The sequence below is a fragment of the Mastacembelus armatus genome, chromosome 23 (genome assembly GCF_900324485.2).
Source record: "Mastacembelus armatus chromosome 23, fMasArm1.2, whole genome shotgun sequence".
Taxonomy (NCBI): Eukaryota; Metazoa; Chordata; class Actinopteri; order Synbranchiformes; family Mastacembelidae; genus Mastacembelus; species Mastacembelus armatus.
The window spans coordinates 4,220,402-4,240,159 of NC_046655.1; the positions used below are offsets into that span (position 1 = coordinate 4,220,402).

At 39.9% G+C, this 19,758-nt stretch overlaps 1 protein-coding gene across 1 annotated transcript; it reads left to right on the plus strand.

Moving 5' to 3' along the window:
* Positions 1-3,209: 3,209 nt before the first annotated feature.
* On the plus strand, positions 3,210-18,600 carry LOC113142296 (aryl hydrocarbon receptor nuclear translocator-like protein 2). The gene is made up of 17 exons (XM_026327262.1): positions 3,210-3,366; positions 8,414-8,525; positions 8,656-8,694; positions 8,779-8,820; positions 9,096-9,253; positions 9,339-9,421; positions 9,506-9,598; positions 10,103-10,220; positions 10,386-10,547; positions 12,995-13,229; positions 13,688-13,794; positions 13,991-14,141; positions 14,366-14,421; positions 14,543-14,654; positions 14,996-15,086; positions 15,589-15,685; positions 16,256-18,600. Exons 1-17 carry the CDS (start codon positions 3,324-3,326, stop codon positions 16,414-16,416), a joined length of 1,860 nt encoding a protein of 619 aa, XP_026183047.1. The 5' UTR covers positions 3,210-3,323; the 3' UTR covers positions 16,417-18,600.
* Positions 18,601-19,758: the final 1,158 nt, after the last annotated feature.

Below are 19,758 nucleotides of genomic sequence, written 5' to 3' on the forward strand. Positions count from 1 at the left end.
AACCTTTTTATGTCCAACTCTGATCGATCAGTTGTGTAACTGATTAAACACTTCTCCGTAGACAGACACACAACCGGGACGCACCGTTGCATTGTGAAACTGTCTCCTCTCATCCCACGACTTTCACAGCTGAACTACATCCTCCTACACGTTTTCACATGCATGTCCCAGTAACAGACCTGGTTGGTTACGTGAGTGAAAGGCCACATTTTCACCCCCCCCCCCCCCCCCCCCCCTACTCCCACAGCAAAAATCTACTTGTGTTAACCGGGTTTCTCTTAATCCCTTACCCCGATTAAGGAAACCGGGTTTCTGGTTTACATGAAGAAATTAGGTTAGTGCAGAAAGCCGACAACAAGCAGGTTATTTAAGTGCCTGTAAACGTAGCTGATGCAGGAGTGACAGGGCCATGTCGTGACCCCGTTGTTCTCAAAAACAGAAGAATACTAACTTGCTGGAGGTGTAAGATTCAGTAAGTCACACCTTTTACTCTTTTAATTTTCTGACTGCTGTTCTTTTTGCGTGTTATTTAAAAATAAGAATAAATTGGCAGGATATTAATGAACACAGTCTTTAAGGTGACCTAAAATAAATAAAAAAATAGGAATCAAGGTTTTTTTTTTTTTTTTGCTGGTTGTTAAAGCAGCCAGTGTAACAGCAACCCTTGTTCCCATCACGGAGTCCTCCAAAGATAATGTGACATTGTTCTGTAGACAGAAAAAAATACACCGTGTTTGTACAGTGATCACTCAGGCAGAAAGGGTCGCAAACAGGACGAGCGGCCTCAGTCCAAGGCCATGAATGTGTCAGACCCGTGACAAGAGTAAGCAAGGCCAACATTTAGCCACCCCCTAGACAAACGAACACCAGCCTCTTATACCTCACAGAGTTTCAAACGCCAACAAGCCTCGAACGCCAAGAAAATACATATACACACTGACATGTATTTAAAGTTTCTATAATACAGGTGAGGTGAAATATATGGATAATACCTGTTCACCAGAAATATTAGCACGGTAAATAAATAATAGTTCCTCAGTGTCAAAATAATATCTTGGTCATAAATTCAACAATATCCAAAATTATAAGTGTATATTTTTTCGTGCTTCCTGTTCACTTCCGGGTCGGTGAAGTGCACGGGGGCAATGTACTTTCCCTGCAGATGGCCAACCGTCACCACGTGACTGTCAAGTTATATAATATATAGGTCAACCAGAGACATACACACGTTGATGCAACATCCGGTGTCTCTGCCGTCGTCATGTTGCAGCGGGGTTCTGGTAATTTCCAATGGAAGACTTTGTGCTGCTTTTGGACGTTTTAATACTTTCAGCGACGTTTAACCATCTTGTGTCATCAACACGTGCCTGGTATTCATAATAACCACATTTATGTGACGTCGACTGTAATTTACTGGGTTGTGATTATTTTAATTCTGGATAGACCTTTTCCCCTCATACTCAAACATGCACAAGGAGGCGCGGCCTTACCCGTACCAACATGGCGGCCGCACTGACGCGTCATTGCAGTGAGGTAGCCACATGAATGTAGGTCAACACGTTTCTCGCTGGCACGTGCAGCCTTCCCTTCTTACGTAAAGTCTCGTGCAAAGGGCTCAAATTGCACTATGTAGGTGACGACCGAAGATCGTCAAGATTGAAGGTGATGAGTCACTTTGAGTTTTTTAAAAACTTGGTAAATGAGGACGAAATTTGAATAATTCCTGACTGCTGCTGGAATTATTTGTGTCAGCACTAGGAGCATCTGTAAAACTGTTAGAAATGTGTTACATTTCTCCATAAACTGAGATTACAACAATGCTGTACACTATGTCACTATTTTTAATATATTTATAGAAAACCTTCAGTAGAAATAATATTGTATTTTAAAACAGCTAAGGAATATTGCTAAATATAGGCCTACATAACATGTATGTGAAAATGAAAAATTTGGCTTATTACTCTGCTCGTGCATGTTAGATCTAAGTTTAAGATGTGCTCGTCTTTGTGACAACATATATGATGTTGAACTGTGAAGCCTCCAGTGAATGAAAACTGATTTTTCAATGAAATAGAGCCGTTCTATGTTGAACATTTTAACTTTTATTCTGCAAAGTATTTACTCACTCATGAAGTCTGGATTTTATTAATGAGGAAGAAGATGCCTATCAGATGAAAGTCATTTTTCAAAGAATAATAATATATCATAAACACAGGTAACACCTATGAGTTTATGTTATAGAAAGTAAATCAAATTCTAATAATCATATGAATCTTTTAAATAGTCCATTGAAAGTTTTAAGTTTAAATTGATTCCATTAATCCCTGGTTCATTCATGAGAGTGTTTATGTACCGGGAAATAAGTACAGAGTGAGACCTCTTCCTTGTCTCTACTCGTTTGGAGGAAAGCCAGAGCGTAGCAAAGTCAGACCGGTGACGCGCGCATAGCACTTTTTGAGGTCACGAAAACGTGCGTCGCCTCGGTGGAATCGGTGTTTCATCCGCCCTGTCATGGCTGCTGTGGCTCTGATACAAGCCCGAAATGATTTTATTAGCGCTGTCATAATACTAGTGTAAGTTTCAGGCATTTCACTCGTGAACAATGTACAGTGTGTGCGTGTCGTGATTTACAAGCTCTGTGTCTGTTCTCTGTCAAAAGCAAACATTTTACTGCCATAAAAATACAAAGTATGTCACAATCGTTTGTCTTATTTTCAGATTAAAGGTATGTCACAATCTTTTATGTCTTATTTTCAGATTAAAGGTATGTCACAATCTTTTATGTCTTATTTTCAGATTAAAGGTATGTCACAATCTTTTTTGTTTTATTTTCAAATTAAAGGTATGTCACAATCTTTTTTGTTTTATTTTCAAATTAAAGGTATGTCACAATCTTTTTTGTTTTATTTTCAAATTAAAGGTATGTCACAATCTTTTAAGTGTTACTTTCAGATAAAAGGCTGCAGATTCATGACAGAGAGCGGCTGAAATGAATGAACTGTAGCTGTTCTCGTAAAACGCCTTGAGTTGATCCACAAAACAAACGGATGAGACAAATGTGAAGTCTTCCCTCCTTCCCTTGTTTCCTAAAAGGATATGGGTGTTCCGCACTCACCCATCCCTCACGTTTCCACCCCCCCCCCCCACTCCTTTGCAAAAAAAACGGGAGGAGGAGGGTGAGGCGAAAAATGAAGTCAATTATACAACTGCCCGGCTCCTCGTAGCTCCCTCCTCTCCTCTCTGTTACTACTACAGCTGGTGGCTCCACATGCACCGCGGAGCTCCGTAGCCTCCACCGGGCACACCGGCTCCAGTCCGTAGGCATGTCGGCTGGTGGCTCTGACGGGACGGCGGACAGGCCAGCAGGTAGGTGCTGGTTGAATGGGACGGCATTATTTTTCCGGTTAATTCAGGTTGTTATCTCTGTTGGCGGCGGGTCCCATGTCCACTCTTTCTCGGTCTCTGGCTGCAAATCAAAGTAGAAGAAATACTCCTGGCAGGCAGCACTTCTGTAGTCCGCTAGGACAATGACTCTCTGACAGTGACCAGGTCGTAGAGAAGTTTTTTTCTTTTTGTAAGTCGACTTTTTGTTGAGAGTTCAAGACGCTGACAAAGGTTGACTACACTAACGACTGTAAGGACACCCCCCCCTCTCGCCGAGCGGTACAACCAGAACCTAACCTGCCGGGTAAAGTAACGCGATATTATCTGCAGCCCCGGTGACTGGAGCAGCCAAGCATCTGTCTGGTAATTGGCTGTACCCAAAATACCGATCAGCAACCGGTGAACGGCCGTGCGCGTAGTAATAGTGGAAAACCGTCCATTCATTTTTCCGCACTACGTGCTCGTCTCCGGCGGGAGCGCGTGGACGAGAGAGCTGCGTTCTTTTCCATGGGGAATACTAGAACACGAAATCACGTGACTGTAACCATGACGACAGTTTACCCCAACATTATAAAATCTGTTTATTTTTTCTGACCTTAGCCATAAGCTCCATCTTTCCCTGTCCTGCCAAAGTATTTGTACCCCCCCGAACCTTCACCAAACTGCTGGGCCTCAGTTGATCACTTGGCTCCACATGTTGTGTGTCTGTATGGAAGATTTTTAATACCAAATGGAAACAAATCTAACAAATACAGAGAAACACGTAGTGGGCTGCACGCAAGAACATTTTTGGGTCCTCGCCTTAAGTTTTTTGTTGTTGTTTTTGTTTTGGAGCGGTTTGTTTGTGCAAGAGTAACTGGTTGTAGACAAGATGGCAGGAAATTGGCAGTATTAGCCAGAAGTATATGACCTTGTGAAGTGTATGGTGAGGTTAGGGTAAGAGGTTAAAGTTAGGATTAGGGGTTAACATTAACCTTTAAACCTACTTCTGGAAAAAGTTGACATTCCAGCCAAGGTTGGCAGAACGCAAATCTTGGTCACAATCTGTCATTTGTCTGGAGCAAGGTCCCTCTCCCTTAATTGCACAAGCTTGATGTAGACTGATGAATACAAAGTGATCATAAGGATATTGATATACTATATCTAAAGTCAGGCCACCTGTTCTGCTTGATTAAAGGCTGTAATGTGACAGAGGAGGGGATTGATTTAATTGATGAAGGCTCCAGCAGATCCCTGTGACCCTGAATAGGAATAAGCCGGTATAGATAATGGATGGGTAATTGCTGAAATAGTAGAGAATAGTACAGACTACAGTAGGTGATGAAACCTGCAGAGATCTATTAGCATTAGCTCATCTTCCATAAAACCATTCATTTGTATATGTATGGTCTTCTGGACCACATTGAATTGCAATACCCTTTTTTTTTTCTGTTGTGATTTTTCAAAAATTTCATTCATTCACTGAAAATTTGTTACAATTATCATTGCATTACAACACAGAACACAGTACCACAGTGTGTGCAAAAAAAAAAAAAAAAGATGTGTGTATTGTGTTTCACTTGTTTGATTCATTTTAAAGCACCCAACATCTTCCACATGTCTGTGTTCATTCTCATTCAGCTTCTTTCAAAACTGGGTCAGTAGATCAGTAGAGCAGCACTGCCATCACTGTGCAGCAGAGGGAGGTAGTCGCTCCCTGCCGTTTCCAAACCAGAGAAAAGCACACCACAGCCATGTGAACTATTGAAACTTTTTAACGCCGACTCAAACTTCAAACTACACAACATCTCAGCTAAACTCAATAATAATAATAATACGTTTTTTCATTGAGGCATGAAAAAGAAAAATACCAGAAAGTTAATTATTATTTTGGACCATAGTGCCATAAGTGTCAAAAGATCATTGTCAAACAATGATTAATAAGGTAATAACTGATGTTCAAATTCTACATTTGAATTTAACTTTTGCTATTAGTGGTGCTGCAGATTGATCTTTAAACTGTGGTTTTGAAACAGCATCTCTGTTGAATTTTAACAAAAAGAAGAGCATTTGTTTGCTTTTAAACAATCAGACAATCCTGTCTTTGACGGACATAGTGTGCCAGCTGGATGTTTGAGTCCCATGTGATAAATGCTAAATATATGTAGTTTAAAAGAAGAAGGGGATGCTTTGGGAATAGGGATGACTCTTAAGATTTTACACTTAGAGCTCCAATTGTATATATCTGCTATATCTGGAAAGCCAATGTGCTTTATATCTTGGCCAGGATCGATCAAATGAATGACGTCATGTTATAGACACCACATTCTGTCTCTGCTCCTTTGCATGTATTGGATAATTGCATCTATGAGCTGTAATGGAACCAGCTTTGGAAAATTAACAACTGATCTTACTCACACAGTGTATTGCATTAAATTATCATATGTATTTTCTTAATATAGCCAGGTCCTAATGCACACTTACTGTCTAAAAAAAGCCTAGTAAAAAGAAGTAAAAACATGATATGTTCATCTTCCTTAAAACACATCTGTCTGATGAGACTGTCCAAATAGCTAAAAAAAAATCACAGATATGCAAGAAAACAAATGCAAAGTAGTTAAATAAGGATTATACAATAACAGAATTGCCTATGGTTTCTCCCTGTGATTACTGTTCTTCACCACAACTCTATTGTTTTGTGAAAACACCATATTCTGGCATTTTTGTTCAATCTATAACTGGGTGTAGTATATAGAATATTATTAAAGATTGGCTGGTAGATATTTCACCTTTTTTTTACTGTAATAACTTGATGTGACCTCGGTAAACACTTTATCTGTGTGTGTTTATGTTGATTGTTTATTTACTGTGTGTTATATAAGGATTGTATACATACTCCTGTTAAACTGTGCAAAATTATAGAGGACACAGCTTGGAAAATGTATACTTTTCTTAGTAGAACAGTAGTGTACTTTTGTACACAGATAGACAAGCTTTAAACACTGTTTGTATCCAGATCTTTGCTGTGGCTGATTTAGCCCACTCTGTCACTGTAACTTGTTCTGTTTATTTTTAATATTCCCTGCTTACCTTTCAAGGCCTGTTGTTGCTCTGTTTTTTTTTTTTTATTGTTGTTAATACTTGGCTCTGTGTTGGAGATAGAATCAGGGACGTCAGAGTAGCTGCTCTTGCTCTCCTGGGAAATTTTAAAGCGAGAAATAATTTAGTCTGAGTGCAGGGATGAATTTCACCTCATAAACATGTTTTGTATAATAGCAGTCTGAAAGTGTGTCAGCAGCTAACTAGAGATGCTCAGCACAAATATCTGTTTCCTCCAGCTGTGATGTTTTCCAGACATTTATGGCATTCTTTTATTGACCTTGTGTTTGGTTGTATGCTGTTTTGCATGATATTAGATTATTACATGGAGTTGTAGCAGATATTTTGTGGGACATCTGTATTCTAAATCAGGACATATAGATGCCACTTTCCATCTTCACATACTTCAAGGTATGTGCATGACTTCCATGGGTGGTGGTCTGTGCTGTTTCAGTAATATGGTTTGTCATCAGCTGCCCTGCAGGCTTGGCCTGTCATCAGGACTCTTGTCACGCCTGGTGCTCTCAGCTAGGGTGTGACGCAGAATGTTGTCTGTTTATACATGCACTCAACACAACACAGAGCACATAGGCACGTTTTAGGCAGTCAGCTGGAAAGGCTCGCCCAGGTAGAGGAAAATTTCCTGACTAATAAAGAAAGAGCAGCTTCAGCGGTGCGGAGCTGTGGTGGGTGGAAGGGAGAGTCGACAGGCATTCCCTCCCACATTCCAGTTTTGCGTCAGTGATGACCCACTAAACTCTTCTGAAGGATTAAAGAAAATTATGTCTATCATTTCACTGCACTGCTGCAAAAGCCGGCCTGATTAGAAACGCCTGTAAATGTCTTTGTCTGTGGGATTTGACTTTTGTGTCCGTGCAAAGGATCACTATGACCTGTTAGACAGGCTTTCTTCTTAAGAAACCCACAGGTTTTCTTCTTGAAATCTCCTTCCTTTGTATATCAGAGTGGAACAGTTGAGGTAAACATTAAAATTAACTTTAAGGGTAAAAACAAGCTGATATTATAAAACCAGCAGAAAAAATATGGGTTAATAATTTAGAGCTTTCCATTAGCATAATTTACATTTCCCCCAATAGAGAGAAAAATAGGAAAATGTGGGACAGTAATGGTCAATGGACACATGGAAAAGCTTTCTTCACTTTTATGAATACTTTTTTTTTCCCAAAAGGATGTCACAATTTAAAATATGGGAGTCCTAAGAGGGAAGTAGGTCAGTGTTACAGCATTATATAAGCATTAGGTAAGACGATAGCACAAACCCCATTTATGCTCACGTGCCTTTTAAAGTGACAAACTCTGAGCATAACTGGGGTTTTGGCGCCATTCGATGGTAAGCTTGAGCCAGTGCACGGAGAGCCTGCCTAGAAGCAGATGACTGCAGAACAGGGCTGCACCAAGGCATTTTAATTGTGTGTGTGTGTGTGTGTGTGTGTGTGTGTGTGTGTGTGTGTGTGTGTGTGTGTGTGTGAGGGAGGAGGGGTTGCTGGGTTAGTGAGAGACTAAGCAGAAATGAGAAAGATGGAAAAGAGGAATTCTGGCAGTCCTGCAGCCAGGAATGCTTTTGAAGTGGCATATGCCTTTTTCCACAGTCAGACCAACATTCCTGAGAGAGATGCCGGCTTTTTAAAAATAATTTTCAACCATTACCACAAACATATTTATGAGTCATCCTGATCATTTTCTCACAAAAAAGAAGCCAGGGCTTTGAGGGCCCAAATGCTTCCAAAAATCGAAGGAGTCAACCTTGAGTCTTACCATAGTCACTCAGTATGTGCAACAAACTCCACAGGCAGAGCAAGTCTTTTTCATTCATTCATGGTGAATTATTAATGAAGCGTCTGACAAGCCGGTGCTATGGAGACCTCAAGGTTGATGTGTTTATTTGCAGTCCCTCACATCACCGTGTTGGTCGACTCTTTTCATGTATCAGATCCAGCTGCAGAGGAAGAAGGGCCAGGCCAGGCGGGCTCCTCTGCGCCAGCTGTCGAGCTGCCAAGGAAACGAAAGGGAGATGTGGAGGAGAGGTCAGACACCACTGTACAGTAAGAGCACTGCTATGTTGTTTGTGATGAAAAACGAACTCAGTGTCATTTGGGAGCAAACATTTTTACAGCACTGTATAATGCATATTTTCCTCTTAATATAAAATGACCCACAGTATGTGCATTACAGGCAAAGCGCTGACTTCCAGATGGATGATGAACTCAGCAGGTGCACGGTCTTCTTGGCTTTGCTCTTACACTGTCTTATGATAGAATACTAGTACAGAGTTTAATTTTGGATCCCTTTCTGCAGATCTGAAGGAGAGGATCAGCAAGTCAAAATAAAATGTTTCAGGTGATTCTATTTTTACATCAAACAACTGTGCCACTGTAGTACTGTGCAGACGTTTCAGGCACTTTAGATGTTTTAGATTCTTATCACACAACACCATCAGGTGTCTGATTAATCCCATGTTGATTGTGCAGGACAAGTCCTTAAAGAACCCACTTAATAAAAATAACTTTATTATGAACTTCACAATATTGTTTTCCCCAAAATACACACGGCAGGTCTGAATTCCCTTTCAGGTTATGTGGGACATAATGTCTGATATCTGAATGTACCTACAGGGAGCCTCACCGTCAGATTGAGAAACGGCGGAGAGATAAAATGAACAACCTCATCGACGAGCTGTCTGCCATGATCCCTTCCTGTCAGCCCATGTCTCGAAAACTTGACAAACTCACTGTGCTGCGGAAGGCTGTACAACACCTGAAAGCCCTCAGAGGTAACTCTTAACCATTCTGGTAATTGAAAAAATCAGAGAATGTCTGTTCTGTTCCATGTAAAAGTCTCGTCACCTGTCCTTTCAGCTGGGACAAGCAGCGCCTTTACAGACACCACCTTTAAGCCTTCAATTCTGCCTCAAGACGACCTCAGGAACCTTCTGCTCAGGGTGGGCCTTCATGTATGACCCCAAGCAGCTTTTGATCATACATCTATCCAACTGTGTATTAATGTCTGTTTATGTATGTACCAGGCTGCAGACGGTTTCCTGTTGGTTGTAAGTTGTGACCGAGCGAAAATCCTGTTCCTCTCTGAGTCCGTCTCCAAGATCCTCAACTTTAACCGGGTCTGTTGCACTGCCACTCTCATTTTGCCGTTGTCATCAACTATAAATATTTTGTGCATCTTACCAGTAGACGAACTGAAGATAGATAGATTTATAAAAAAACTTTGTACCAGGTTAGTATTGTGAACTTACATGTTACCACTTAATTTTGGGGACTTGAGGACCTGATTATTTACGACTCACACACAGTTTTGTGCGTCTGCAGATTTTATACAGAAACAAAAACACATGCAACATTTTATTGAAGTGCTGATGAAGTCTCTGAGCATTTGTATGTTTTTTAAAGTTCATAGTCCTTGGCAGTCAGAACGACGACCGTACCTGCTTGTCATCTTCCAGTACAATAAAGAAAAACTTTATAAAGAAACACAGATATAAGTGTCTGGTGATGGTCAAGTTGGTAATCCACAATAATGTGGTTAATTGCACTGGAGAGTTAAAGCAAATCTGATAATATGACTTTAAAAAGGTAAATAAATCCATGTATGCCTATTGGTTTCTCAGTTGGAGCTGACTGGGCAGAGCCTGTTTGATTTCATTCACCCCAAAGACATCAACAAGGTAAAGGAACAGCTGTCGTCTTCAGAGTCACACCTTCACCAGTGCCTCATCGATGCTGCAAGTAAGTCTGTCATCATGCTGGGTTTGAGATAAAACTAAAATTGACATTATAAGTCTATGTGGAAGAGTTGAAGACATTTGATGTAGCTGGTAGCTACAGTAGGTGAAATTAAATTCTACCAAGGTGAGAGCATATCATCTCACAAATGCTGTATTCTGTGTGCAGCTGGGGTCCAAGTCCAGGCAGATGCCCCCATCAGGCCATCCCACTTGTCCACTGGGGCCCGGAGATCCTTCTTCTGCCGTATGAAGCACGGTGGCAGTGGCAGGGAAGTGGCAGGGAAGCATGAAGACAAGCACTCACTGCCTGGTACTTGCAAAAAGAAAGGTGGGTTCAGACAGGAGCTACCTACCTATCTAATCACAACAATAACACCAGTGAAATTTTAGCTTTTGCTAAGTATCCAACATTAAATCTTGGTTGAATCAAAAATACAGAAGATGAGGAGGAGATGGGGGTGATGGAGGGAGCTGCAGCAGCTAACAGCATTGTCATGACTGTGTCAGCAGAGCAATACAACAAGTATGAGCTTATATTAGCCATAATGCATATTGCATATACACGGCTGATTATGCTAATTAAGATAAGTGTAACTTGTGGATTCTATGGTACTCTATAAAGTTATACAACTGCTAATAATCTCATTGACCCACTTAGCAAAGATCTAGCACACATAAATGCACAGACAGAGACCGATCCTTGACTCCTCTTCTGTTTACATTCCCATTAGTTGCACTGATCTGGTTCTGTTGCTTCATCCAGTGTCCTATTTTTCATTTAAGTACTTCCAAATGAGTCTATGTTTTAGTCTGTAAATACCAGATGGAAGGGATGCGTTGCTGAAGGCAATGCAACAATGCCAGAAAATTTAGACTGGAGTCTGTTTGCTATCTGTCTCTGATATTTTTAAACAGGACTCTAATGTCGAGGTTTACTGTGAAGTGTTGTATTTCAGGTTTATTTGGGTTTTAAAGCGCATGGGAAATACTTGTCTTATTATTCATAATCCCATATCATTTGAACCCAGATCCTAGATAACTTAACTTAGCCCTGCTCATCTGGTTCTTTAGGCTGGGTAGAATAACATTTAATCTAAATTAACTATGTGGTCTGTTATCTCAACAATACCTGTATCACTTGAGAGCAGTATGGTTGATTTAACTAAAAATAATTTCCTGTCTGCGTAGTCAGCATTGTGTATACAGTCATGTCAGGTCCTGGAGCTGCACAGCATTTTAGCCCAAAATAGATGAGGAGGAAGAGGATTGTGGGTGTGTATCAAGAGATTATGATGTTTGTGTGGTCAGTATTCAAGCGTACTAACAAATGTGTATGCCTGGGAGAAAATAAAGAAGTTATCTGGTGAGGATCTGGTGGAGAGATGGGTGAGGGTGGGATTTGGTGGGTAGTGACCATCCTCCAACACCACCTTCTACACCTACTGGCAGAAATTGCTGGGGTTAAATGTAAGTAGACGAGCCTAAACATCTATTAGTTGTAATTTGTGGAAGAAATGAAAAAATCCTCTTATTTATTATCAAAATCTTGATATTAGTTTTTGCCAGTGCTTGTTTTTCACTTCACTTTCAGTATTTATTTTGAGCATCTCCTCACCGTATACATGAAATGCCACATTCATAGTCATTGAAAAGCTGTAAAGGAACCCAGATGCGATGGCATGCACAAAAACATTGACTTCTCCTGACTTTCACAATGTGGGTCAAGTTTTACTGTTTGATATTTCATAGTGGAAAGAATTCAGTATTTGATGGAGACGTTTTTCCACATAGATGACACAATTTAAAATAACTTGGTCCTGTGCAGGAAGTAGGTCAGTGGTACATTGTGTAACCAAAGTAAGAAGATGGTCCAAACCCCACTTATTCTAAACCTAATAGTGGTGACAGAAACAGGATGTGTGGCGCCACTCAGTGGCAAACCTTAGCAACTGCAATGTAAAGAAGAGAAGACATTCAATAGGTTAAAATTCAAGTCTGGGGATATTTCACTGTTGTTTCTTGTCAACATGAAAAGACACAACCAACAATCAGTTGTCTCTAAAGCCCGTAGCTAATTCTTCTATGTAATTCTTTATTATTACATGTTCCTTTATTATAAAGACTGCAGTTTACTTTGGGTCAATGCTGCATGCACTGTCCTGCTGGTAGTAGATATTGACTAGCACAAAATAAATAAAATGATTAAATACAATGATAAATAGAAAATGATTTTGGGTAGGTATACATTTGTGTAAAAGGCTTTACTTCTGCAGTAGGAACCAGTTGGTTTAGAGCTGAGAGCCAGAGATGGACTGAACCATGGTTGGATTTTCACAAGATTTGGTTGTAATAAAAAATATGGAAGAATTAGTGCCCATATCCTTTGTTTAAGAAAAATAGTAATATATAAGTATCATTAAAAATATTAAAACTTCCTACATTTAAAACCCTACTTAAGTAGAATCAAATAAGTACTTAGCTAAATGGACATCAGGTCTCAAAAGTAAAAGTTCTAGTTCAGAAAATATTACATTATTATATTGTTACCTGTTAATACAGCTGTATCAATGTGCTGGTTTAACTGTTTAGGTTGAACGGTAACATTTTAGTAAAGGCCCCTAAAATAAAGGAAGATGCTGCTGTATTTCATATAAGTGACAACTACCTGCTTTAAATTTGGTGCAATTTTACAGTCAATAATTAATAATAAGTTTTATGTTTTTTTACATAATATATGTCTGTATACTTTTACAAGTGTATGTTTTCTTCCCACAGACACACACAGATACTGTACCCTCCACTGCACTGGATACATGCGGAGCTGGCCGAGCAGCCAGCTGGACTCTGAGGGTGATACTGAAAAGGAAACGCCAAATCTGACCTGCCTGGTGACGGTGTGCCGCCTCCACCCTCAAGGGTCCAACCAGCCCTCCAAAAACATCAATATGAAGCCCACTGAATTCGTCACCCGCTATGCAATCGACGGCAAGTTCACTTTTGTAGACCAACAGTGAGTTTCCAGATTCTAACTACCTCCATCTGCACAAGTTGCCATTGATCTGCCTGTCGTGAGTCATGGATTTGTTCTGAACACACAGTTCCGCTGAGAAAGAAATGGCAAAGGTGTGTTGTGGTGAGGAGGCAGATGAGTGTATTAAATGTCAGTGGAGATAATACTTTCTGTCTTTGCCGTTGTTTCTCAGAAAGAGCTGTGCATCTTGATGGCATCACATGAAAATCTCTTCTCGTTTTTTGGGAAGTAATTTCACACTACAAGTATAGTGGATCATTTTGTCGAATTTGTATGAGCTGAATGTTATGTGAGAGAGGTTCACTTCAACAGCTTTCGCCTTTGTTCTAATTTGACTGGTCAGTGTTTGTTGATCAGCACATCTCTGACAGACAGCGACAATAAGAACGTGAAAGCCAGAGGAACTAAGCTCCCTGTTTATCCTCTCTCTTTCCTAGAGCCACGACAGTGACTGGTTACCTGCCACAGGAAGTTCTCGGCACGTCGTGTTATGAGTACGTCCACCAGGATGACCTGCAGCACCTCGCAGAGAAACACAGGCAAGGTGATGGAGCAAAGCCGCTGCAGACTTAGGCATATATATCATCAGATTTATTACTATGAGATGAGATAATTGTAGCACAAAACAAGACATCCAGCACTTATGATTAGAAAATGTTTTGCTAGCTAAAGAGCGAGGAGCAGTGTTTGTTTCTCTTAAATATCCTCTGTGATAACACCAGTGTCCAATCTCTTGGCAGTTCTTCGAAGCAGAGAGAAGATTGAGACACAGTGCTACAAGTTCAAAACAAAATACGGCTCATACGTTTCACTCCAAAGCCAGTGGTTTAGTTTTACAAATCCATGGACCAAAGAAGTTGAGTTTATCGTGTCTTTAAACAGGGTTATCTCGTAAGTATGGGTTCTTTTATTCACATCAGAGTATCATTATTGGAGGATGGAGGTGTCACTTAACTTAACTTTATGGAAGAGCCCTTATAATGTCTACTTGGCCCTGATTGCCTGATTGTTTTTGGTGTTGATCTGTAATATCACCATAATGTGGTCATGTTACCATAAAACACAGTATAATCAAGCATAAAGTAGATATATATACTAATCCTTTACGCCAACAGGGGGCCTGGTCACACAAAAGATAATGATGGGGCAGGCAGCTCTATAGCACTTCAAGGTATGAAATATGTTATGGAAATAAGATTTTACATTAGAAATAGTATATTTATATTCCCCATTCATCTCGTGCATCTGAATTTTCTGTGTAATGTTTTTTTCACTGTTGTTTTCTTCTACAGAAGACACAAAGCCAATACCTCTAATTCCTGGCATCTCCAGTGGAGTAGGTACAATGATCTATGCAGGCAGCATAGGGACCCAAATTGCAAATGAGCTCATCGAGGCCTACAGGTGCTTTGTGTGTGTGTGTGTGTGTGTGTGTGTGTGTGTGTGTGTGTGTGTGTGTATGTGTACAAAAAGTACTACAAAAAACTAAATCGAAATAGCTGGATTTGGTGGCTGTTTGGATTAAATTGGAAATGGGTGAACATTGACATGGACATGAGTAAATGCAGTGGCATGAAGGTGTAGCATGAAACAAATAGGTATAAGGTATAAATAAAGTATGTGTGTGTATATATATATATATATATATATATATATATATATATATATATATATTCAAATTTAGAATATTTATATCAAATTCAGAGTTTTCAAGAATCATTTTCTCTCTTGCTGTTTTTGTGCAGGATGAACTCCTCTCCATCAAGCGGAGCTTCCAGTCCGTTTGCCCCGGCCCAGGAGAAATGTCCGCTGGTTTCCCCACAGACCAGTAGGAGTGTGAGTGACATAACCTCCAGTTTGTTTACTTGGAGGAATATGACACTGTTTAGGTTAACCACTTATGATAAAGCTCAAAATCAGCATGCCTGATGCCAGGTTGTGTGTTTTCTTGTTGAACTGTCACTTTTTTAGTGGCATAAGGATGTTTAATTCATATGCAGGGCTCAGAAATTATATGGAAATTTATGTTGACATGTAATACTGTATATTTATGCTAATTTTTTGTGCTGTGTGGAATTTATATGCAAATTAAAGCTAGTCTTTCAGACATTCATTGCACATTTCCAAACAAAATAATGGTGAAATAATGAGTTCTGGTTGCAGTTTGCAGCCGCATGTAATAGTAATAGACTTGAGTTGTATTTCCACCACTATATGCTCACTGCAGATAACATGTCTGTCTCCATGATAGTTTTATTTAAATCTAAGAGAAAAAATTAAGACAACTTCTTTTTCTTGACTTTAATTACACACTTAAACGTAAAATGGCTTGTTCCAGGCACCCATCAGAGAGGAGGCAGCAGGCAGTTCATCTCAGTCCCAGCCTGACTCGAGGACAGCAGTGGGCACTGCCAGTGCAACATCTGAAAGTACAGGTACTGTCTACGGGATCAGCATAAATCCAATTAATCTCCAACAAGTCATCAACACATAAAACATGACACTGATCATGACAGGTGGTATTTGACAGTGTGTGTCAGGGGGGGTTGTGGTTGTTTTACACAGGTGGTCAAAGGGTCACTTAAAAGTGTTGGGCTAAAGAATGCATGGTATGGGGGTTTTAGTGTTTTAGATGCCTGTAAATAACTGCCAATATTGTTTTAGTGCTGTTAGATGCCTGAAGATAGAGGACACCTGAAAACACATTTGGAGTCTTTCCTCGGCTGAAAATTAGCTCAGTCCTCAGTCCTCAGTCCTCAGTCCTCAGTCCTCAGTCCTCAGTCCTCAGTCCTCAGTCCTCAGTCCTCAGTCCTCAGTCCTCAGTCGTGAAATTTAGGGGAGAAGACAGAGAGCGCAGTAGATGTCTTCTCTGCATGCTGCATGAATTAAACTGAGATGATTCATCACACTTGTGTTTGTTCTTGAGAATTAGCAACTCTCACAACCTAAAAGAAATTTCCATGACAGGTTTTCCTTGAATCTTTTTTTTTCTGCTCTGTTTCAAGCAGGCGAGCCATCCCAAGTGGACTTGGACAGTATGGTGGTGCCAGGCCTGAGCAGCTTCAGCAGCGATGAGGCAGCTATGGCGGTCATCATGAGCTTGCTGGAGACGGATGTAAACATGGGTGAACTGGGGGACTTTGAGGACTTACACTGGCCTTTCTAGAGGGCACGCAGACTTTCAGCCCCTCTCACATGCCCTTGTGCCGTTTTCTTGCCATTTAGCCGAGAACTTAAGCATTCATTCAGTGACCGACCGATCTGGCCATGCACAATTGAACCCAGTGGCCTTGTACCAAAGGCTGCTTCTTGTCATACTTGAGGAAACCAGATAGCTGGATAGAATTTTAAGTTAACCTTTGTGGTCTCCTGGCTCTTGCCTGAAGGAAGGTGAAGTTAAAGCGTCCCCAGAGCCTGTGGTGATTCAGTGTCTTCCTCAGTCACAGTTCAGCATCCTCAAAGGGACTAAAGTCCAGACTTTCCACAGCAGAGTGAGCTATCTGCTCACTCTTCTGGTCCCCGTGAATGACCAAGGTCTAGAGGAAAATCAGACTCCCGCCATGTGCAGTGCTGCTATAGAATCTACTGAAACCTTTGACATTTCCGAAAGCTTTGGTACAGTGAAGACATGTTTTTCATAAAATAGTCTATTCCAATTTTCATTCTGTCCTCCAGACACATTTATACTGTGTTCAGTAATGATGTAAAATATCCAGAATTACTCGTAGCCCACTGGAACAGGTCTAATTACACTAAGTTTGGAAGATGTTAGCTAACACAGCCACACAAGTCACATTTACTTGTGTCATTACAGTGAAGTCAAGCTGATTTTAAGCTGATTTTCAAGCTGATTTTCAATTTCCATACACTTCAGCTACAGTCAAAAAAAAATCTCCCAGTGTATCCAAAGTCAGTATTAAAGAGTTAATAGGTTTTGAACCACTGAAGTTATTGCGGACAAAAGTTTTTAATGGCTAAATTACAAGAGGCCAACACACATCTGAATATATCAGCTGGCTAACTACAGCTAATACTATTAATTGCTACCAAGGAAACATGTTTCAGGACAGAAGCTTTACTTTGGGACTGTTTTTAATAAAAAGAAATACTTGAATATTGATTCCTGTTTACAATTCTGGTCCCAAGTTAAAAATCAGTCTCTGTAGTCTAAGTTTTATAGCTACATGAAAACCCTTTTAGTTTTAGGAGCGTGACAAGCAGCTGAACGTCACACCCACAGTCCAAAGTGTCCGTAGAAAATAAAAGAGTTTTTTAAGGAAAGTGTCTGTTTTCATGTTGAATGTGCACTAAAGGACTGAGCCCTACCACGCCCGTACTCTGTGTTCACATATCGTGTATTTACTGTAGTCCACACAGTCCTGTGAAGGTAACCCACTGTACACTGAACTCCTGGGAAAATATGGAAGCTCCCCCATGGATGAGAGAATATTTTCCAATGTTAACAAGGGACAACCCAAAATGTTTTTAGGAGGAAAGGATTTTAAAATGCTGTTGTGTCATGTCTTATATACTCCTCCTCTTTACCTTCCCTGATGTCCCCCAGTAGTATTTGAACAGCCTATCACTGCACAAAAATGACCCACAGTATTTGTGTTACTAAGAAAATGAAGTTGCAGTTTATATTTTTTTCGAATGTCCCATTACCACTACAGCCTCTTGTAAAAGAAAACTCCACCTTGAAGCGTCTCGACATTGTCTAACAAAGTAACTATTCTGAATCTCATCAGCAGAGAGGCAGAGCAGAGAAGCCCAGTTTAAAGGCCTTATCAGACAAAAAGGCTGGGATACACTGCAACCACAGCAAAGGTTGAGAGTTTGAGCAACAGGTGTGTCACAATCATGGATTATGAAGCTTAGCAGCCATCTGTGGTTGGTAGGCTCAGGAAAGTTCAGGAAAAAAATGAAATGACATTTGATTGCAACATGATCCCTAGACTGTACTGTATTAACAGTGTAATAGTATGTGAGGGTGGATTTTGCTTTTAAACTTTAAAGTGAGGGGCCTTCATACAGCACATGTAAACTCTGGTTATATCACTGGTTCCTCTAATCTTGAAAGCATAATGTGATTGTGCTGCCTTGAATACATGCTGGTTCTGGAAAGGTTCAATTGTAAACTGATCATTATGCGTGCTCTTTAAAAGCTAAACTGTTGGCACTGGGTGATATTTGCTGCTGTCATCAGTGCCATGCCTTGCTCTGAAAAGACAAACTGTCTGGTATGTGTATGTGCAAGCTGTTGTTGATATATCTGCTGTAACAAGGAACTGAGGCTGAGGTCTTTGAAAGTAAAACAGTTTTTCATAAGTGGTCTGAATTCTGTTTTGTCGGTGCATAGTTTCATTTAGTTGAGCAATGAGCATTTTTGCAGGAATCTCATGCATAACTGCCCATTTGCCAATGAAACATATCTCTCATATTTAAAATAGATGGAACTGGGAGGAACTGTACAATTACTTTTTCATAAAGTCTGTCCTCATTGGCACAATGCTGAGATAAAGAGGGGCATTCATGGTGAAAGAGATGGATAAGAGGCTGCTGCTAATTACTTTTACACAGTAAGGGACGCCTGTTTGTATGGAAGCCCAAAAGGGACATGAGGGATTAAATAAATAAATGCCTGTGACTAAAAATAAATGAATACATTTAAATTGCCAAGAATAAACAATTGTTACATTTACCTATTTCACACATATTTATTTCCATGTGTATTTATTTTTACTTTATCTCTGCTGGTATGATAATTAAAGTGGTGGTTATTTTTCTTTTTGTTAATATTCTTCTAGTAAAAATCAGATGCTTCACCACCAGCGTCGGCTCAGGCTGAGAGGGCCATACCCAGGTAAAATAAACTGTGTAACGTTACTTTGGCTAGTAAACAAAAGTAGCTAATGTAATTTAACTTTGACAATAAACAATATACAATAAACACTAAACAGGAGTTTAGTATTGATCTTATGGTTAATGTACAGAGGTATGTTGTATAAAGGCCTTTTTACAGTGGTTTTCAATGCTGTCTAGGTCCATTAAATACTTGATTATTAAAATAAGAAAATAAGAGTTTGTCTAGATGGGGTTTTATTAATATTTGTGTATTGTTTAAAAGGATTTGATTAATCTTCCCAGTAAAATGAGCCTGAGCTTTGGCAAAGCTGCCCTTTAGTTAGAGTTATTTTTAGATGATGTCAATATATAGAGAGTGAGTGGTACATATATTTATTAAGAATTTTAATTTTGATAGAAAGTGTATTTTCCCATGTATGAAATCTACCAACCATGCAAGTCATCTTTTATTTTGGTATAAATATGACTCACGTTAGTCCAGACACATGTGTCACAGGCACCCTCATTTTCAAATGTCACAACACAAAGATGGATTATCTCCTTCTGTGTTTCCTGACTGTCCTTCTCTATCTTCTCTCCCTTCCTCCATCTGCTTCCCTGCTCTTCTCCTTTATTAGAAGTAACACACACAAGATGAAATGTG